Source organism: Ricinus communis, chromosome 1, assembly GCF_019578655.1.
Source record: "Ricinus communis isolate WT05 ecotype wild-type chromosome 1, ASM1957865v1, whole genome shotgun sequence".
NCBI classification, from domain to species: domain Eukaryota; kingdom Viridiplantae; phylum Streptophyta; class Magnoliopsida; order Malpighiales; family Euphorbiaceae; genus Ricinus; species Ricinus communis.
The window spans coordinates 7,582,100-7,604,580 of NC_063256.1; the positions used below are offsets into that span (position 1 = coordinate 7,582,100).

The 22,481-nt window shown below is 33.4% G+C and overlaps 4 protein-coding genes across 4 annotated transcripts; 3 read left to right on the forward strand and 1 right to left on the reverse strand.

Moving 5' to 3' along the window:
* The first annotated feature begins 3,601 nt into the window (after nt 1–3,601).
* Nucleotides 3,602–5,845, forward strand: LOC8271746 (bifunctional protein FolD 2). Its single transcript, XM_002531827.4, has 5 exons — nt 3,602–3,803; nt 4,186–4,369; nt 4,684–4,841; nt 4,984–5,196; nt 5,440–5,845. Exons 1-5 carry the CDS (start codon nt 3,690–3,692, stop codon nt 5,668–5,670), a joined length of 900 nt encoding a protein of 299 aa, XP_002531873.1. The 5' UTR covers nt 3,602–3,689; the 3' UTR covers nt 5,671–5,845.
* Nucleotides 5,846–7,305: 1,460 nt separating this feature from the next.
* On the forward strand, nt 7,306–8,774 carry LOC8271747 (desiccation-related protein PCC13-62). Its single transcript, XM_002531828.4, has 3 exons — nt 7,306–7,763; nt 7,914–8,139; nt 8,249–8,774. Exons 1-3 carry the CDS (start codon nt 7,450–7,452, stop codon nt 8,624–8,626), a joined length of 918 nt encoding a protein of 305 aa, XP_002531874.2. The 5' UTR covers nt 7,306–7,449; the 3' UTR covers nt 8,627–8,774.
* A 2,748-nt stretch (nt 8,775–11,522) lies between these two features.
* On the forward strand, nt 11,523–13,016 carry LOC8271748 (desiccation-related protein PCC13-62). The gene is made up of 3 exons (XM_002531829.4): nt 11,523–11,862; nt 12,121–12,346; nt 12,469–13,016. The coding sequence occupies exons 1-3, from the start codon at nt 11,549–11,551 to the stop codon at nt 12,838–12,840; spliced, it is 912 nt and encodes a 303-aa protein (XP_002531875.1). The 5' UTR covers nt 11,523–11,548; the 3' UTR covers nt 12,841–13,016.
* A 2,895-nt stretch (nt 13,017–15,911) lies between these two features.
* On the reverse strand, nt 15,912–18,782 carry LOC8271749 (putative indole-3-acetic acid-amido synthetase GH3.9). The gene is made up of 4 exons (XM_002531830.4): nt 18,459–18,782; nt 18,253–18,354; nt 16,871–17,694; nt 15,912–16,645 (listed from the first exon to the last, which is right to left on the reverse strand). The coding sequence occupies exons 1-4, from the start codon at nt 18,746–18,748 to the stop codon at nt 16,068–16,070; spliced, it is 1,794 nt and encodes a 597-aa protein (XP_002531876.2). The 5' UTR covers nt 18,749–18,782; the 3' UTR covers nt 15,912–16,067.
* Between the last annotated feature and the right edge of the window lie 3,699 nt (nt 18,783–22,481).

Below are 22,481 nucleotides of genomic sequence, written 5' to 3' on the forward strand. Positions count from 1 at the left end.
TAAATTTATTAATTAAATCAATTTTAAAATATTAATTTGTTAAAATCACCGCCGGTTAGTTAAACTCTTCAAAAAGCTATCTTGCCCTGCCCTTGCCGCGAGGACCTCCTTACCATTTATCTATACGATCAAACCAAATAATCACTATATTACCATAAGAGAAAACAGATAATTGGGTGGCCAAAACTTCATATGCGTACTCTTAGAAAAGGGGTCAAAATTGATGTTATTCAAAAAATTCAGAGAATAAATTAGCAATGTAAATACGCAGTCGTATTTGCATTGGGCAGAGAGGACATTCACGCATCATTGGGCTTGGCCTGTGAATAGGATGAAAAGGGTCTGAGACTCTCTTCACAAAGAGCCTCTAAGATCAGATTCAGTGGGTGGTTTTATTTATATTTTCTTTTGTTTTATTAAGGCCATAGAAATGAAAAAGAAACATGGGGTTTACTTTTCCTGAAACTTCGACTCTCACATTTGACATCTGTATTCAGAAAACGACTACTGGAATTGTAAAATTACTGAAACATGGCTACAGCACACAATTCAACAGACAGAAAAAGGGGCAAAATGAAAATGTTTGACCATTCAAAGCACACAAGAGTCATTTTAAGTCTTTAGGGCTGCAAACGACTCTTGTTTTGTGTCTGGTTTGGTCAAGTTGGATTAGGGGAAGTGGGTACACAAGAATGGCGTCATATTGGTTTCATTTCATGGCACAGCAAAGAAAGAAGCAAAAGGTATAAGGTTCTCTTATTGCTGCTGCTTTCAACTCCATATATTCCTCAAGCTTTGCTGCAAACATTTGGAATCCAAATCCCCTCTGCATAACAAATTCGGATCCTACAAGTTTTTAACAATAAATGTAAAAAGAATAAAGGATGTCGTATTTTTCATATTCCTATCCGTGTAAAGATAATATTGCTTTTATCAATTCAGCATATTCTTAGAATAATAAATACAGTGGACTTTCTTATATTTAATACTTCATAAATTAATAAGATTTTTGAGAAATTAATTTCATTTCTCTTTAAATAATTAAATTTAATAAGTTAATAATTGATAAATTTTTAATTTACTAAATATATTAATTATTAAAAGGTCAATTGTGTCATATAATTTTTTTTTAATTTATAATTTCAAAAATCTGTTTTAATTTAGGTAAACTGCTGAATAAGATATGAATGATAGATTCTGTTTTCCATTAAAAAGGCACTTTTATTTTCCTCCTTCTCATTATTGCATGTTACCCATCTAGTTAAAATTGGTGCATTAGTATATATCATGATGTAATATCAACCCCTCGAAATTACTTCTTCTATTTCGATTATAAAAAGAATATAAGATTATTTCAAAAGAAAGAATATAAGATAAAATAAAAAGATCTTATCTTCCAATCTATGTTGTCGAGCAAATAGCCAACTGAAAAAGAAACCCAAGTTATCAAGGAAAAGAGAGGAAACCAATAATGAGTAAAGAGAAACATAAATGTTAAATAGTTAAAAGCTAATAAGTTAGGTCATAAAATCAACTATTCAGCTGATCTGTATTCCACAACCAAAATTTGGAATCTTTATATCCCTATGAAAACAAGAAGACATGTATGATAAGACATCACTCCACACCACACCACACCACTAATACTTATGCCTTTTCTTTCTCTCTATATATACCTATACAAACTCTTCTTCAATTCTAATATGGTGGCTTAATATATAATAATATACACCCAGCAAGAGAAGAAGAAAAAAGAAAGAAAGAAATATTTTATTGAGAGGAGAGACCTAATGAAGCCTCATAGCCATGGCTGCCTCTCCACCGATGGTTCTCTAACTCATCACGAATCCAAGAGAACTTTTGGAGAGAAGCTGAAGCAGGCTTATGAATCGGCAAGAAATGGTGTCGGTAAGGGCAATACTACTACTGCATCTACTGCTTCTACTGCTAACAGTCTATGGTTTTCCAAAGAAAACGAAAGACGAAACTGGACTACTTACTGTGCAGAAGATCCCATTAGAACAATGATGTTCTTGGGTTCTTGGGGACATACTTAAAAAACTTCTTTAATTAACTTGCTTAAGCTTGTTGAAATTCTTGAGTCGGATCTGAGTCTGGATATCAGAAAGTGTCCACGATTCAATATAATATGCATGAAATTGGGTGGCTGATCGATGCTTTTCTCGGAAAGCAAACATATATGTACATGTATCAGCTGAAAGAATTGGTAATCATCAGATAACTGGACCGGGAGAAAGCTTTGAAATGTAAAAATCAAGAAAGATAATGATGTGGCTTGCCTTTCTGAGTTCTTGGTGTAATTACTCAAAATATTGTTACTGTAACTGCAACTGCTGAATATATATGTAATACGATCGAGCTTGGTTTGTTCTATTTATCTGTTATTTTCTGGGGTAAAATATAATACTATCTGGATTTAAGCATGTATTTTGGAATTAAGAGTTAAGAAGGATCCTAATCAAATTTCCAAACACTAACTGGCTTTTTTTTTTAAGTATCTATTCTAAATAATACTTATGTTCTTTTTGAGAAAAATATTAATTTCATTCAATAAATAAACTAAATAATACTTATATTTTATTAAAACAAACCGTAGTATATAGATATTTTATCAAATATAAAAATTATAAAATTAAGACAAAAAAATCTAATTACTTTTCCCTTAAAAAGGAGTACTTCTCTGTAAAATTGGCATGTTTTTATTTAAATGATTGTATCTCTAGTTGATATGCATTTTTGCTACAAATTTTAGAAAAAACTTGGATCAGATTTATTAGAAAAATTAAATTAAATTAGTCCAACTTTGTTAATGATTGACTTTTTTTTACCATTTCAAAAGAATAAAAAATAATTAAAAAAACCAAATAATACCAGTCTTGCAATAACTGCAAATAAAAATATAAATGAACTGAATTAAATAATTTTGAGATGTTGAATGACTCTAATAGACAAGTTTAAGTGAATTTTAAAAAATTTAAATTCAAATACGGGTTTCAACTTATTCAAGTAGAAATTGAAACTTATTTAAACTATTTAATTATTAAATCTATATTAACTACATAATTAATATTCATATAAAATAATATTTTTCAATTTTTTATTTATATAATAACAAAAATAAATAATATATTAGAATATAAATATTTTATTTATAAAAGTAGTTGTTAGTGTTAAAAATAAATATTAAAATTAGAAAATTCACTATATATAACATATAAAATCATATTTAATCTAAAAAAATTTATAGCCATTTAAATGATATCACAAATTCAAATTTTACTGTCTAAATTATAGGTTATATAATTGTATTTTTGTTCTAAGCTCAACTAACGTCGTGAGTCAATACATGACTCGAGTCAAGCTCTTCCTCTCTCCTTTCATAGATAGTGTTAATTTCAGACCTCAAAAACTCGAATTAAAATTAGAATAAAACATAATTTGGAAAAAAGAAAAAAAGAAATAGAGCGTTTCCAATTGAGCGGGGGGGTGATGTATCTTGTACCACAACCTAATACGAAAAGTCCACGTGCGCAACTCTTATAAATTTAACTGAAGTCGGTCAGTCACCAAGTGATTTCGTGTCCTTGATTTGGGAGTTGGTGAGCTTACTACTCTTAGTGTGAGCTGCAGTTGGTGCTCATCTCAACTAGCTGCCGCAATTATCCAAAATGGCGGCACCGTCGGATCACAAGGCTACCATAATCGATGGTAAGGCTATCGCGCAGACAATCCGATCTGAAATCGCCGACGAAGTTCGTCAACTCTCCGAGAAATACGGCAAGGTCTTTACTATTCTCTCTCTCTCTCTCTCTCTCTCATTGTATTAGCTTCCCCTTCTCACAACCGCATCTAACTGTGCACTTCTTTATTTTTATCTTTATTTTAATTTTTCTTTCAGAAGTGAATAAATTCTTAGAAGAAGGTACCTTTAGCTGAATGAACTGTGGATTTTAACAGAACTAGGCCACGTTGAAGAGACTCCAATTATCTGATTTTTATGTTCTTATAATGAACTGACTTGAATGAATGTTGAAATAAGAGCTATTTTAAAATAGAATTATCACTAGAATTTGTTCAATTTATTTCAAATGAAAACTTGGAATAGTATTCTTGAGATCTAGATATCCATAACGAAAGGTACCGTTAATTCTTTGATATGGTTAGGTTCCAGGACTGGCTGTTGTGATTGTAGGCAACAGAAAGGATTCTCAAAGCTATGTAAGTATGAAAAGAAAGGCATGTGCTGAAGTTGGGATAAAGTCTTTCGACATTAACCTCCCAGAACAAGTTTCTGAAGCCGAGCTGATCAGCAAGGTCCACGAGTTAAATGCAAATACCGATGTTCATGGTTGGTCTACTTATAATTCTTAATTTAATTTGGTTACTGATAGCTAGTATCTTTTTTGCTTACCGATTGTCTTATTCTTATAATATGACATCGAGCCATACACTTTTAGGCGCACAAACTGTAGGAAAAAGCTTCTCATTTTCAACATTGTATGCAGCTGCATACATCTAAGAAACAAAGTTTGAAGCTTTAAGCAGTGTCCAGTGCAAAAGGTCCTTTTGGACAGTATCAGAAATAAAGTTTCTGGTATGTGATGGCTTTGCTTCTCTGTGCACAAAATGATGCAGTTTTTTTTTTTTTTGTTTTGTTGCCAGGAATTTTGGTTCAGCTTCCGTTGCCAAAGCACATTAATGAAGAGAAAGTCTTGAGTGAAATCAGTATTGAGAAGGACGTGGATGGTTTTCATCCTCTAAACATTGGCAAGCTTGCTATGAAAGGCAGAGAACCTCTTTTCCTTCCCTGTACCCCTAAGGCAATCTAGTGTTCTTTAAATGCGTTCAGTTTTAATTTTACTTAAAAAGCTTATTTTATCCTCTTCACTGTGTGAATATGATTACTTCTTTTAACTGCAAAGGTAGTTTATTGTTTAAAGAGCAGTTTTCTTTTCTTGACAGGGCTGTTTAGAACTTCTATCAAGAAGTGGTATAAGTATAAAGGGAAAGAAGGCAGTTGTTGTAGGCCGTAGCAACATAGTTGGATTGCCAGTGTCACTGCTGCTTCTGAAAGCAGATGCCACTGTTAGCATAGTCCATTCTCGTACTGAAGATCCAGAAAGGATCATTTGCGAAGCCGATATCATTATTGCAGCAGCAGGGCAACCGATGATGGTAATTGTAGACAATTAACTCTTACTTTGTTACAATGGTATTATTGAGTTTAAATTTTTCTTTGTGAACACCTCCATTGCATACAATCTCTAATAGATTGCAATTGTTTCTTTCAAGTAATAGATTGATATTTGTTACAGGTGAACAAATAATTTCTGTTCTGCTCCATTTACGCTGGAGTACTTTGTGTTCCTTCATTTTCATCTATTATTTAAAAATGCAGTTTGTTTTCTTAATTTTCAGATCAAGGGCAGCTGGATCAAACCAGGTGCTGCAGTTATTGATGTTGGGACAAATGCTGTTGATGACCCAAGTAAGAAGTCTGGTTACAGGCTAGTGGGAGATGTAGATTACAAGGAAGCATGTAATGTAGCTGGATGGATTACTCCTGTTCCAGGTGGTGTAGGTCCCATGACTGTTGCAATGCTACTTAAGAACACTTTGGATGGTGCGAAGCGTGAATTTATGCAGTAATCCCCCATATATTTTTACCCTTTTCCTCATAAAGAAGCCATGTCTCCTGTTATCACTTCCTAATTGGGTCTTTGCACAATCTGACCCTTCATATTTGGTGTTTTAAGACAACATACGAGTTAAAATTTGTTAGATAATCTTGCTATAATAATATTTACTTCTAATTTTGTTGTCAGTACAGTTTCACATGTGCCTAAACTTTTCAATTCAACTTAATGTGTCAAACTGAATTGTCAAAGGATGACATAGATTTGAGGTGTCACCCGAACACTGCTTGAAATGCGGAGATTTTAGAAGGCCTCGAGTCGAGTCTGAACTTGATGATTCAAACTGAATTTCAAGGATAATATCCGGAGTTTGATGTGATAGATATATTTTGTCCATCAATGTATTTTTGTTTATTGATCATAGCTGCTGATAAGCACTTGCATGAATGAAATAGAGAATATCCAACAGCAGAAAGATTATTAAACAAACACATTCATGGGCTGCTCAACTAATTCACTTTTGCAGCAGCAAATCCCCGCAAGAATATCTGTATCATTATCTTAGATTATGTTGTAATTATAATATCTGTATCAAGGTAAGAAGCAAGGTTTGTGAAATGATAAACTTGTTGACCGCAAAGTGTTGGTTATTTTATAGAAAAGACTGACAGAAACAACTTGGAAGGGAGAGAGCAAAGCTTTGATTACAAATGCTCGTGTCCTTGCAGCAATATGAACGCATTCAACTGAAAGAAAAAGAATAGAAGGCTGATATAATAGTTCTTTGATACAAAGGGCGATAAATTATGGAGATTATCTTTCGATACACGAGAAAAACAAAAAGACAACAACCAATAAGCAAAAATTATAAAACTGAAAGAAATCTCCACATTTTTTAATTTAGGAATTATTTGCTTAAGGGCTTAAAAGGTATTGTTTGTTAGCCTTATTTATAAAGTCCTAATAAACAATAAAGAAAAACAACTTCCACTGTTATAAAGTAAAACAAATCAATATAATTGCAATATCCTTTTCCAAAAGATGGAACTAATTCAACAAAAAATTAGTTTAAAAAGATTATCAACTTCTCTTTTCCATTTGCCTGTTTTGACTATTGGCAAAAAGGGTGTTGGTGGTAGCAAATTAAGAACTTTTTCCTTTGAAAATGTGCGAGGCATATCTTAACCTCTCTCTCTCTCTCTCAGAGTATATACATGTATGGTATTACTTGCTCCACAAAAGGTACACCAACCTTACATGAAATTGTCTCTTTGGATTCCCCTCCCTTTCCTTTAGGATCGAACAATCTACCGAAAGTTAGCATATTAGTTTAGTTATAGATTGACTTTCAGAAGCTTAATTTCATATAAATATAGTTTGAAATAGTACTACTTTTTCTATTTTGGTAAATACTTCCAAATCATACACATATTATTGATGAACTTTAAACCTAACGTTAGCTATGTGTACCTATCGAGTGATATATATAAACGATGCGTAAACAGGGTGGATAACTATTTAATTTATCAAAGCGGGCAAAATTCGAAATCATCAACAGTTAGGTTTGCTACTTAACTATGGATGCAGGCGGAAGTGGTTGCTTCAAGAACATCCTTAATTAGCTTACTTCCTCCCACTTGTGATATATTTCCATCCACGTCCTAGTTTTCTCCCATATGTCTCTCTTTTTCGGAAAGAATATTATTCATTTGATCACTTGTACTTAAATATAAATCAGCTATATATATATAGAGAGAGATCTCCCCATGCACGTACCCATTTGTATAGCAAAATGGATGAAAGATACTTCTGCTACTTTGGCCTTGTTTATCTTGTTGTTTTGGCTTCTACCACCCTCGTAGGTTCTGCTTACAGCTGTGGTCCGATAGAGGCTGACGACAAGGATCGACTTCAGTTTGCTCTCAACTTAGAATACTCTGAAGCAGAATTCTTCTGCTACGGTTCACGTGGTCACGGGCTTGATTCTATTGAACCGGCTTTAGCCAATGGTGGTCCTCCTCCGATTGGAGCCCAAAAGGCCAATCTTGATCCTGTTACGTGTCAAATTGTCGAAGAATTTTGTTATCAAGAAGTTGGACATATCAGGTAATTAAGAAAGATTTTTTTTTTTTATTACTAAACTGCTAATCCGATGATAATAATCAAGAAAGATCAAGAAAAGAAAAGAAAACAAAAGAGACCAATGTTCATTATTTAGTTTTATTTGGTGAATTTGTATTTTTAATAAATTTTCAGAGCTATTATAACAACGGTTGGTGGATTCCCAAGGCCTCTGTATGATCTCAGTGCTGAGAATTTTGCAAGAGTGATTGATGATGCACTGGACTGCAAATTGGACCCTCCCTTTAATCCTTACTTGAACACAATCAACTATGTCCTAGCATCCTACGTGTTACCCTATGTAGGACTGGTAGGATATGTTGGCACCATCCCAGAACTGGCCAACTACACTACTAAAAGAGTAAGATTTTTACTTAATTATATATGCTATAGCCATTGAACTTATTTTCCTATATCTGGGTTTCCTTTTTCTTTCTTTTGATAATGGGCTTTTCTTGTATTTATCTTAGCTCGCTGCATCATTACTGGGCGTGGAGGCAGGACAAGATGCAGTGATAAGAACACTACTATATGAGAAATCTCATGAGAAAGTAGAGCCTTATAATATGACAGTTGCGGAGTTTACTAGCAAAATATCATGGCTGAGGAATGAGCTGGCGATGTGCGGAATCAAAGATGAAGGTATAATTGTACCCAAAGAACTTGGAGCTGAGAAGAGAACTGAAAGTAATGTATTATCAGCAGACAAGAATTCACTCTCATATGCCCGTACACCACCTGAGATTTTAAGGATAGTATATGGAACTGGCAAGGAAAGTGAACCTGGCGGTTTTCTGCCTGAAGGTGGAAATGGTAGGATTGCGAAGAGTTTTCTTCTTAAATATTAGGATAATAGTTAATCTCTTACTATATACTACTCCTTAATTTTCTGTTATATACATATATCATATGCTTTATTGGTAATTCTTGAATCTGAAACGATTTGTATCTGAGTGCAATCATAATAGTAAATTTTGAGAATCTTTATGTGTTTCAGCACCGGTGGTGGAGTCTCTTTGTTTCCTTTTCTTTTATATAGAAGAATTACGACGACTTGTAATCGTGTGTAGATAGAGAGATGAAAGACTCCATTTTTGCCCTCCAAGAAACTGATACAGATTCCATCCCTTATTTATATATATTATATTTTTCATTAAAAGGCGATCTTTAAAGATACTTTTATTTTAGGATAGTTTTTGGTTTTACAAAATTAAAATAAAATAAAATAGAATAAAATAAAAAGCAACTGCTAATTAGTGTGAGACATTTTCAGAGACTAGTCTTGATAATCAGAAGCAATAGATCCGAGTGTGCTGCGAATTTTGCAGTAACGGGATGTAATAAATTAATGCTACAATAAAATATATTGTGGATGGAGCAAGTGGTCAGCTTAATCTCCTTCCCTATTGGAGTTGACACTACAGTGGATGATGCCTGCCAACTAGTTCAAAATTTTTGTTTTCTTTTTGGTTCCTAGGATTTGTACCAGGGCTGCCAATGAATTGGCACAATAAGGCCCCGTGGATGAGCAATTTTGCTCAAATCTGCAAGTCCAAGTTTGGTGGCTTGATCATTCATGTGTAACTCCCTGTCCTTTCTTCAACGAACTCTTTGCCACTCAGCTACCTGGCTATTATTATGGAGGCAGAGAAGTCTATTTCTGAATCGGACTGACTTTTTCTCTTGTGAAAGCCGATCTGCTTGGTGGAAATAGAAGCCATAGTTCATAGCATTATTGAATGTATGGGATAAATTGTCGAGACGGTATCAATTTTTTTAATCATATTTCAAATTGATTCAAATACTTTAATTTGAATCTAATTGGTATCCAAACTATACGAAAGTATCAATTTAAAGCAGCTCTCTAATTTTCGGCCAATTAATGCTGATTTAGTAATTTGAGGAATTATATTCCATTTGATTCTCTATCTCAGCATGTGCCATGTCATAAAAATCACCCCAATTAATTTAATTTATTGTATCCTTAATTGTTAGGAAGATTTTGGAGGATAGCAAGGAGTGCTGAGTACATCATTGATTAAAGAAAAAGAAAAAGAAAAAGAAAAAGTAAGAAACAAGGAGTTAGTTGAATTTATATGTGGGCTTGTGAGCCCCAAGTCCTTTTTCTTTTAAATTTTTATTAGTATGTTTAATTCACGAATTTTAGTTATTTTACATTATAATTTTTAGGTAAGATGTATAGTTGTAAAAGGCAGTTGTAATTTTTATTTTTTTTAATAATTATAAACAATATAATTAGTTTTCATAAAAGAAAAAGGGTATAACAGATTATGAACTTTCTGTTTATTAGAATTCATTATAAAAAGACTACTTTCAAATTTCAGTCAAAAATCAGTAATAAAATTCATCACTTGCATGCAAAACGTCTAGACAGTGAAAATTTAAATTGAATAGCTTTCACTAATTAAAAGTCTAACCTCATTCCCTTTAACCTAACTTACCACATTGTGTGAATTGGAATATGCGCCCTGCCGAGGAATATGTTTGCATAATTTGATAATTCAATTGATGCAATGATTGCAATAGTTGAGCCTCTAGTTCCGACAGGGCATCAGAAAATAGCTTAAAAATTGCCATCACATACAGTTTCCAAGCCGACCCAGGTTTGCCTAAAGCATAAGAGAAGCAGCTCATCTTGGCTTCTTCTTTTTTCTTTTTTCTCAAGACACTCATAGGAAAGCATCAGAAGGTGACTGAGAATGAAGGATCAGGAGCTTCAATCCAATATGCAATCCTGATGATAATAAGACCAAAGAGTTTGTTCATGTCCAGTAGTAAATCGTTGAAGAAATGAAGATGATATTATTTCTTTCCCGCCATAACGATCAAATAACTGAAAAGAAGATAGAATACCAATTAAACACCAAATTTTGTTATGAAATTGGTTCCATCACCTAATAGCTTACCCCTTTTTTCTCTTTTTTTTTTTTTTCTTTAAGAAAAAAACAAATGGATTTTAAATATAAGATTTCAAGTTTTATACTATTCAAATGAAGAAATTTTAAGTTGATGGATTTCGAATTATGGTCTTGAGATATTGAATTTGAGAAGTAAATCTTGGATCCAAAGGCACAATAAAACCCTTTTGCATATAAATTGGCATTCATGCATTACTCTTGAAATGACTCGAGTTTGGATTTTGTAATAGTTAATAACTTCATTAAAACTATTTAATCACTACCAAACTAGCTATTGTCAACTCATAGCTATAGCTTATGGCGTATAGGAGTGGGCAAAATCCAACTAAAACTTAACCCTGGTTCAATTGAAATCAATTCAGTTTAGTAAAGAATAAATTTTTGGTCGGTTTGGCACGGTTTTGCTTAAGATATTTATACTTATAACCGGATCGATTGAAATATTTATTAAACAACTGAAATATTTTTATACTACGTAAGTATTTTTATCATTGATATTGAACAAATAATTTTTATATATTTATATAAATATTTATAATTTTAATTATAAATAAAATTTAAAATATTTAAATCAATCAGTGGAACCGAACTAAACTATACTAAACTAAATTGAATTTTTTTATTAATGTGATCTGGTGAATAAAATTCAAAAGATTTAATTATTTGGTTTTTAGTCAAAAGAGAATTAAAAAGTTACTCACCCTAACATTCATGTAGGATCTATGATTTACAAGTTATGATCAATTTATAAATTTAAATATAAAACTGCTATATATATATATCCCATGCACGTACCGGCTATTAAGTCGACTTTTACGACCTAATAGCAAAATGGATAAAAGATGTTTCTTCTCCTTTAGCCTGGTTTATCCTTTTGTTTTGGCTTCCACCATTGCAGCAGCTTCTGCTCAAAGGTGCGGACCGATTAAGGCTACCGACCAGGATCGGCTTCAGTTTGCTCTGAACTTGGAATTTCTTGAAGCAGAATTCTTCTGCTATGGCTCACTTGGTCGCGGGCTTCATTCTATTGATCCAGCTCTAGCCGATGGTGGTCCTCCTCCAATTGGAGCCCAAAAGGCCAATCTTGATCCTGTTACCCGTCAAATTATCGAGGAATTTTGTTATCAAGAAGTTGGGCATCTCAGGTAATTAAGAAAGATTAAATCTCTCATCAGAGATTCATTGGGTTTGTCAAGGATTGAATCTTTCATCTTCTGTTCACTGAGCCAAGCATTGTATCACTAAACTGATAAATCAATGACAATAATGAAGAAAGATAAAAGGAGATAGAAAAAGAACATTCTTTTTTCCAATATTCTTGTGTAATTTCATAAATATGAACTCTTTTTATTTCTTGTATGGGTGCTTACTTTTTTTCTTTTTTTACTAAAAAACTTTTTCAGGGCTATTAAAACAACGGTTGGCGGATTAAGAATGCCTCTATATGATTTCAGACGAACAAGTTTTGCAAAAACGTTTGATGTAGCAGTGGGCAGGAAATTGGACCCTCCGTTTAACCCTTACATGAACACAGTCAACTATCTAATAGCATCTTACGTTATACCTTATGTAGGACTGGTAGGATACGTTGGCACCATTCCAGAACTGGCCAACTACACTACTAAGGCAGTAAGAGTTTATAACATCTAGCAACAGACCAAATTAAAGCTCACTCTACTCTTCAATACCTTTTGTTTTGTTTTCTTTTTATTCATTTTTTGTGATGGGCTCTTCGTTTGCTTATATCTTAGCTTGCTGCATCATTGTTGGGCGTGGAGGCAGGACAGGATGCAGTCATAAGAGCACTACTATACGAGAAAGCCGATGAGAAAGTGAAGCCTTATAATATAACAGTTGCGGAGTTTACTAGTCGAATATCAAACTTTAGGAATGAGCTGGGGATGTGTGGAATCAAAGATGAAGGTATAATTGTACCCAGAGAACTTGGAGCTGAGAAGAGAACTCAAAGTAATGTATTATCAGCAGATGCAAACTCACTCTCATATGCCCGTACACCACCTGAGATTTTAAGGATATTATATGGAACTGGCGATGAAAGTAAGCCTGGTGGTTTTCTGCCTCAGGGTGGAAACGGTAGGATTGCAAAGAGTTTTCTGCCTTGAATTTAGTATTATGGGTTAGATAATTTATATATATTACTCATTAATGTAAGATTTATATAAATATACTTTATGGGTAATTTGTATCCATGTAGCCGAGCTTAAACAAATAATAAGAATAATAATGCTCGAGTTTAATGCATTCAGGATCAGTGCTAAATAAAGTATTATTCTCTTTCCTTCTTTCTTCATTTTCTAATGTTTTGTTTATGCATATCTATTTAGATTTAATTTAAAACGATATAATTAATAAAATATTATTTTAAAATTTTTAATATTGTTATATATCTAAAATTTTTAACATTAAAATTTTAATTAAATTAAAAGAGATTTTTACCAGTATTTCGATTTTCCATTTTGTTTTAATTACAAAGAATTATACCAACAGATGAATAAAAAAATCTATTTTTGGTGCTCTATGAAGATTTTCTAATCGTATCCATTTGAGTATTTTAGACTAAGTTGAATCTATTTAGCTTGAATTTGAGCACCTCCAACTCAATTTTTTTTATTTTTTCTTAACCTCTCCAAAAAGCTTAAGCTTATTCATGAAGTTTAGTAACTAGTAAAATATAATTAATTTGAATTTATTTATGTTAATATTTTTACAATTATTTGAATAATAATATAACTTCAAACAAAAAAGTATAATATGTTTTCACTTTTTGGGTGCTATGAGTAAGTAGTATACCATGCCTATTGTTTTCTCAATATTTTAGAAAAATTTCAATTTGTGTTTCTTTGCTATTCAATCTCTTATTTATATTACATCAAAACACATATTAACACATTATTATGGTCAATTTATGGTGAGATGACGTTTATAGAGCCACATCAGATGTCATCTCAGAATTCAAGCTATTGATTCTAGTCACAACGGACGTTCAATCTATTCCGTTTACTATCAAAGCTTTAATTGAATCTAGTTGACAATTGAAAATAAGAAAACAAATGAGTTTTTCTGTGTGAGATGAAGTCTAAGGAGGCGTCTCATTCATCTATTTTTTCATTGAATTTTTTGCTTTTTATTTTATGGGGAGTTTAAGACTAATTAAGATAGAGCAATGATATGATAATTGATGTTTTTGTGTAATTATTCATTTTTCTTTAAATTTAAAATTTTATGCTTTAAATAAAGTGAAAATTAATTTAAAATTCTATATATTCAAATTTGTATAAAGTTAGTTATAATTAAACTAAATTCTATTAAAATAGATAGCATTTAAAAATACATTTCATATGTTTGTCAATATATTTTATAATATTAAAATATCTCTTTCAACTTTATCGTTTCAATTTTACTTTCTATCTCATTTTTTTTTTCAAATAAAATAAATTTTTTAATAGATTTTAACTAAAATTAATATAGGAGACATTTGAAAATTTGATAGGATTAATTTCAACATCCTAATCAAGGTGACAAGATTAGACCCCATGTCTTTGGAGATTTCTTTTGAAGTTTTCTCCCCGTTTATTAATTTAATACTTAAGATTTTATTTCTACGTTATAATGTTTTGTTTATCCAAAATTAATCGCACTTCATAAACAATTTGTGTTAGGACATTTACATATGCCTTATCCCAAATCTAAAATGTGATAGTTTCTTTTATCTTTTTAGTTAGACATCTATTTAAAAACTTTAATTTTAATCATTTGAGCACTTTATTACTATAATTTTTAATATAAATTGATATAGTAGGATATTTTAGTTGCTCGGTAAGTAAAATAAAATTGTGTTTGGAATTAACAAGGTTTAAAAAGGGAGGAAGATGTCCATAAAAATGCATGCGGATGTTGGGCACGCGTGAACATGGTGCCCGTCAAAACTGGCGATGACGACTGCAATCAATTATCAAAATGAGTGGGGACACTTCAAAAAGCTAATGGATACTAACCCTAACTTGCAGAAGACCTCTTTTAAGTAAACAAAAACACTGCCATTTCTTTGTTTTTACATAAACACTGCCATTTCTTGATTGGGTTTGTCTCAAAGAAAGTGGCACATTTATCCTAAAATCCTTTTAAGAAAAGAAAAGAGAAAATATATATATATATAATGATGAAGAGCATATCATATCAAATCATATAATGGTACGTACCACCTCCTTTTCGTTTGATTCTTTTTGGTACAAATCGTATGGTTATTCCCCATCACAATTTTCTTGCTTCTTTATATCTCAGTATAGGTGGAGAATTTTTAGCCAAATCAGGACTGCGATCAACCTGCATATTTTCTTGTAGCCCTCATTGATGGCATATAACTTATCATAGATTCCTTTTTCTTTTCTTTTCTTTTGTCGAATGAGAGTTTCTTAACTAGGGAATGTATGAATTCCATATAAGAAGAACATAAATCTCATGTTTTCTTTTCTTTGGGAGCAGATTCTTTTTTCTCTTTATAAGAGAATCAATAAACTTGAGTTATAAGAATTTAAAAAAAAAAATAATTATTATTTTTTACATTATGATAACGAAAACTTATTTATCATTTAAAATAGACGTTGAAGTGTAATTTCTTTTTAATGTTTTGATCATTGAGAAATGGAACCTTTTCGCAGTGTGATTATATCTTGACTAATCAATAATCATGTGACATTTATTTCGAGTATTTATCCACTCATATAAGTGATTATCATGCATGGTTTGTACTTCATGTTGTGTACTCTTGTTCCTAGCTGATTCAGACATCCCTTTAGTCCGGATTAGAACGTACAAACAAGTAGAGCTTGATGGTTGGAATAATGATGCCAGACTGTATGTATGGATAGGTTAAATTTGGCAGACAACAGTCAATATCATAATACTTGCAGCATGGAAATAGTTAAACTTCCGTCACTGTGAAGATGAGATGACAACCGATCCTGCCAAAATAATTGAACCAATTGCGAGAGCAAAATGTGCAGACCATTTTTGAGATTCTTTTTTCTTTCGTCTAGTACTGCACTTCAATATATGTGGTCATCTTTCTCTCTGGTTACTAATAATCGTTACCTTTTTTATTTATTTATTTAATTCGAGTCAAAAACCCCTTTTCCGTAATTGTTATTTTAGACCATCACACATCGATCATACATTAATACGAAAAAGATTCTAGATTTTTTTCCCTTAATATTAGAAATGATGACTTGGTTCACAAGCAGCAAAGCAAATATTAGAAAACCCTACATCATAGAGCGCAGTGGCACTAGCATAAGCCGGAGATTAACTAAGGATAAGATCCATGACAGAATTAAGGGATCCAGACAGGATCTCTAGCACTAAAAAATGACGCTTTCACGTGAGAATTAAGCAGCATAAGTGCAGCATTAGACTTGATGCACCTTGGCGTTTTATACTGATTGATTGATCCGCCTTGGCCAATGAACAAATCCATCAGTGCCTCAAATGTGCCAGGCTCCACCACTCGTATCTCCAGCGGTCCTATAGACTTGTCATGGGTGCGGCATCGCCTATATATATAATCAAGCTCCTCTTCCACAGCTATGCAACATTCTTGGAATACCTCAGCATCAAGTGGGGTCTGGTTGTGGTTGACCACTGATGAGTGATGCAAGATTTCCCAATACAATACATAGTGCCCCGGTACGACTAGTGTTTCTGCATAGCTAGTGTATTCCACGAGTATCGCATTGTAAGGCTCGAGTAATTTCTTTGCTGTTGAAATGCTCTTGTGAAGATCTTCCTCGTTGGTTTTGTCATTGTCAATGCTGAGAACCACATTTCTCCTGCAAATGAATCGGAATTGTGGAGCCTGATTGTGGAATCCTGTCACTTGAAGCACATCACCGATGCGATAACGATATAGCCCTGCATCATGTATCGAAAGGTTTAGCAATTAGGAATAGTTTTAGCGGTAACATTTCCAAGAAATAAATAGATAGAAAAGGCAGGATGACATAATACATCAGAGAATATCTATAGACGCAACTGTGTTTTTTCAGGAATATTTTTTTTTTTTTTTTATGATGTAAAAAAGGATCCACGCCCTTAAAAGATTAAAAAGGTAAACCAAATTCAAGGAAACATCTTTACCAGCAAAGGTGGTGACCACCAACTCATAATAACAGCCACGTCTAACATGCACCAAATCAACAAGCTTATGGATGGGGACCTTTTCTTCCTCGTCAACATCCATCAACAATGTTCCGTTCTCTCCCAGAGGTATAAACTCGAAATAACACATATTAGGCATGAGGGTAAATGACACTTCCGCAGGATCACTCAAGGGTTTCAAGTTGACACCAAAGTAACACTCAGAAGAGGCATACATGGTGCACACCAAAGGTAACTTCCTCTCACTGTAGTACTTAAGGGATGGTACATATTGTGCCATAGACCCTGTCACCACTGCTTCAATATATTTAGTCCTGGGCCAAAGGAGACACAAAATACCCTTCCATGATGGGCGGCTGCAAATCTCCTCAATTTCATCTGCAAGACTCGGATTAGGTGATGACAGAATCATCGACATACATGAGCGGCACTCAGGATCTGTGATCATAGGATCCAGTTCACCATTGCGTATATCATTGCACAGGTGAACCCAATTGCGTTCTAGGAACGAAATGGCTCGGAGCAAAGCTGATGCAAACACAGCTCCTATCCTCAGGACTTGGTGACGATAAACTAGACCAGATAACAACTGGCAATACATGCTCTGATCACTGTCTTTACACAAGATGGCTTGGTCCGGGCTAGTAAAATCATTGAATGAATCGCGTGCTCGGCACTTGAAGTGCTTACTTTTGTAGTAACTAGTTAGCACAGTTCGAGCTGGTAAGCCACAAGGAGTGGACATTTCTTCCTTGACAAAGTACAGGTACATGGCCTTACCTTCATCCAAACCAGAGATGTACCTGAAATCACAATGTTAAGTTCAAAATAACCGCTAAATAGATCTTTAAAGTACATTTTTGTTCATAAGGGAATAAAATGATGACGGTGCCTAACCAAGTGAAATTCAAAATCCCTCATCAACTTTCTATATATGCTACCAGCACTTGCATGATTTCTAAAAGATGCCAGAGTCCTGTGCTGGGAAAATGTAAAAGTAATGCATCTTATCCGCACAGTCCGTGCCCATGCACCAAAACAAAATATTCGACTCTAATAGTAATTACTTTGTTCTACTTTTGCATTAGAGGAGTGAGTTTCTAGCACATTCTAACAACTAATGCGTGGTATTGGATCCTTTCCGATCCAAGTCAGTACGCACTTAAGTTGGTAATAATGTACTGGCAGACAAAAAGTAAGTATCCTAAACAATATGAATGAAACAACTGCAGAGATTAGGAGGTATGATAGAATAGCGCAACTAATGTACATAGTTGTTAGAGCACCAGAAATAAATAAAATTCCACCTATACAAGTGCATGCAAAATATTACTGTAGAATAAATAGAAGATGCAACTAACTGGTTCATGATCGGCATGACGAGATTATATATGAACGTGCGGCGGTCTAGATCTTCATTTATGGATGGCATTAACTTAGGCTCTCCGGCTGAAGTCCCTGAACTGCAAACGCAGAAAGACAAGTCACAAGCATAAAAGAAAGTAGAAGTCTATATAACAGAATAGAAGCACAAGTAGCAAGGATTTCTTATAAGAAAGAGAGAGACCTGCATAACATCTCAGTTATAGGACGACCAGTAATAAGAGAGGAGTCTTCTCCATTAGCAATTCTTTGGATATATGGATACATATCCTTGTAAGTAATGACAGGTACACAATACTTAAATTCCTTTACATCCTTTGATCCCTTGATATACTTGCTTAAATACTCAGTTTGCCCATTTTGAATTAAAATCTCTCTCAATATGCTTTCTTGAACTTCGTCAGCTTTCTCTGTAAGCTTCTCAATCTCCTCCAACGCAGCCTCACCTTTGTACTCCAACTTCTTTCCGTCCATGTTAACAAGGCATTAATGTGCAGGAGGTGGAACAAGATACGTCCATATATATAACAAGATATGTGGGTGCTTCTTGCATATGTTCTTCTCTTTGTCAACATCATTTCAAGCCGATTGCGGAAAATAAAGCAGTAAATATTCCATCTATGATGTGGTCCCTCTCTAGCTTTACATGAAAATAGAAACATGACTTCACTGTACGACGTACTGTGACAGTGATTTTTGTGTACAGGAAAATTATAGATGAGATACTATTTAACTCTCTTGATCACGCATTATAAGAATTAAGAGAAGACAAGTCAAGGGTTATGCACATTTGTGATGCAGAATCAAATACCATGTTTTCCATTTCCTGATTTATCATGAAAATGACCACAACCACCAAATTCCTCATTTGTTCTGTTAAAATCATGCATATTTTGAAGTACAATATTTTATTGATATTAAAACTTCAGTTTCTGTGAAATCTCCTTAATGATAAACTGCTGTTTAAGCACATTGAGTTCACAACAAGATGATAATCAACAAAACTCTATGCCGTTAAGTTTTCAAATGCTACAGTCAGACAACTGTACTACCATGCATAAGCATATATCCATATTTCCCACCTAAGCACATAGAATTTGAGATTATGGGAACCTATTAGAAGTAGGACTCCACTTTCTAGCATTTAGTTGTGTTTCAATTGGTGTGATATTGATTCTAGGAAAAGTGCAACCTAGTTTCTGTTTTTCTAAATTTTCTATTCCAGACAAGACACAATTTCAGCATCTGGTTCTATTTATTGTCCACACATAGCAACTCATTTACATCTCATCTCAACAAAAGCATGAGAAAGCTGAAGAAATCAAATATTTCCTTAAAGTAAATGTTCGCTCAGTAAGAATATGATGCATAAAACATAAAAAGGAAAACCTATTTGAGTCATTTTAATAGAGCTTCTGGTGGTTAAAAGGTACAGTAGGAAGACATTCAACAATTTCAGTTAGGAAAATGACTGGCCAAATGAGTCAATATAACCACTAATTATAAATGTTATAAAATAGAAGTAGAAGGGACTTGAAGTGATAGTATAATCTATATAAGAATAATTATTAATTTAATTATTACATAACCATTCATGTAATGAGTCACTATATCTATCATTATTCTTAAGTTATATATATATATTTAAGGACATTCAACAGTAATAAAAAGTTATTCCTGAGCAACAGTTTAAGAAAATTTCGTGAATCTAAGGTGATAATAAAGACATATCCAACAACTTAAGTTATATGTGCAATCTGAGGTCATTCAACAGCCTCCACTAACATAAAGTTATATTTTCCTAAGCAATATTTTAAGAAAATATATTGGACTAGGGCAAATTGCGGCATCCTTTTTGAGGACAGAATTTTGTTAAAAGCCATTCAGTGGAAATGGATGAACAATCTCAGCCTTTCAAAAAGTTTAAGATGCTCGATCAAAGGGGTCTTTGAGTCAGTAAAAATCCTTATCCATATGGAGGTGAGGCAGTGTCATCATCAACATCTTTGGCATATGTACAAGCGAACAAGGTTGATGCTCGCCGCATCTGCTGTGATCTTTCCCTTATTTTCTTTTCTTTTTTCCTGTTTTCTCAAAAGCGTGAAAGACAGAGTGGATTGCTGCTGACACTCTTTCTTCTCCACCACTGCTATTTTAGTAGGACAGCAGTGCAAATGCAAAGGAAATCTTTTTCCATACCTGGAAAACTTGCGCCAATGCAAGGGAAAGTGAACCTTACTTAGCCTTGTTTTTCCATGACTAGATAGAGCACACCGCGTGCTAGCACCCAAATAATGATGTCCTCCAATACCGCCCATCGAAAGTATTCTCCGTACTAATAGTGTTTCTGCACTCATCAAATAGAATCATATCTCAATTCCGTATGTACTGCAAAAAGTCATTTGCTCATATCAATATTAGTCTGCAAAAAATCATTTGTCCATATCAACATCCCCAATATTAGTCTGCATACATGACATCAGAAAAATAGAAAAATATAAGGCATGCTCGGAAATAAGAGGTCACAACAGCATATAGGAAGCCTTCCATTCCATGACCAACTATTTTCTTTAAAACACTCATGACCAATTAGTTGAACGTTCTAATACATATGAACAAGAGTAAATCAAGGAAAATTGCAATTGCATTTTCTAGAAGTTGAACTAAACCCAAAATAGAAGTGGAGGTTACATGTAAAACTTAATCTTACAAGCTAAAATTTCTCAACAAAGTACAACGGTCCAATATATCCAACTACTCCATTAAAGCTTCTATGCGGATAGGGTTTTACATGGGTCCATTTGGTTAAACTGACCCTACTAGTAGCTCTGATGTAAGCCACGCAAAAAGATTTAGTTGAATCCAGCACTTGGGACAAAAAAGAAAAAGAAAAAAAGAGCAAAGGCAAATGCTTCATATACAGATTACCTGGTTGAACATTCTTCTAGCAAGTAGCAACCAGCATAATGGAGGCAGCCTTTTGGACACAATGAGGTGAAAAAAATGTGCCAAATAAGATGTATAACCACCTTTCACAAAAAAAGTAGGTTGCTTTTCTTTTGGAATTGTGATTTGATAAGATATAATATCTGTCACTCAAGTTATTCACTGGACATGATTTGGCCATGTAAGAGATCACTCATTTACAGTCACTTCCCTCAACCAAGAAAAGGGGTAATGCGACAGACATACAGGCGTTGTCTTTGTACAAATGAATGGCTTTAACTTCACTTTCTGACACTTTTTGGTGGTAATGGATTCCATGATTTATGTCTTTCTTACATTATCTACCTTTGAATGGATTTATCTGAATAGGGTCAATAATTCCAGTGTAGAGGTAACTTTCTTTACTAAACTATAGGGAAACTATATGACATAGACTTTGTTGGGTAACTTTCTAAAGTGTTACTTTTTTCCTTTACTTTGTGTTGCACAATATCAAAAAGCAAAAGCAATTTTAATAAGCTAACCAAACCAGGATTCAAATGTTCTTTGTTAAAAATCAATTGCATTTTAGTTAACATTTGCAGCTAAGGCTACACTCTAGGTTTTGGAGTGGCCCCACTGCATGTGTTCAATGGTGAATATATAGCAGGTCTTAAAGGCAACACTCTATGTGCCTGTTGCGGCTCACATGAATGATTGAAACCTGGCTCACAATTCAAAGAGCAAGAAAAGCAATTGAAACGAACAGTAAACAAGACCTACAGTTTTTTGATGCAACAGGCCTTTGAATTTCTCTTCTCCATGGACATTAATTAAGGTCGACATCAGCATGCACATCCCTTAGCACCAAAAGTATTGATGTTGGAGTAAGTGACTCTAGCTGCAAATGTTTGAAGTGGCCAAGCTTTAGTTAGAATAAGAACTATTTTTTATGCAGATTTTTTAGGAAGTAGTTTATGCTTTGTTGTAGTAGATTTTTCTGCAAATTTAGTTATATTTTGATGTATAAATAGTTTGTTTGATATCAATAAATATATCCTAGATTTTCTTTTCATATCTACTGATTTTTGTTTTTTGCTCAAAACTAACAAAGTGGTATCAGAGCATATTTTTTCAAGGGATATGTGACAACACAAAAACTCATAAACACAAAAACAAAAACCCATAAAGCAAACACTAAATAAATACATAAACACAAAAATCTATAAACACATACAAACACCAAATATCTTACAATCAAATTCAATGGAGTCATAAACTT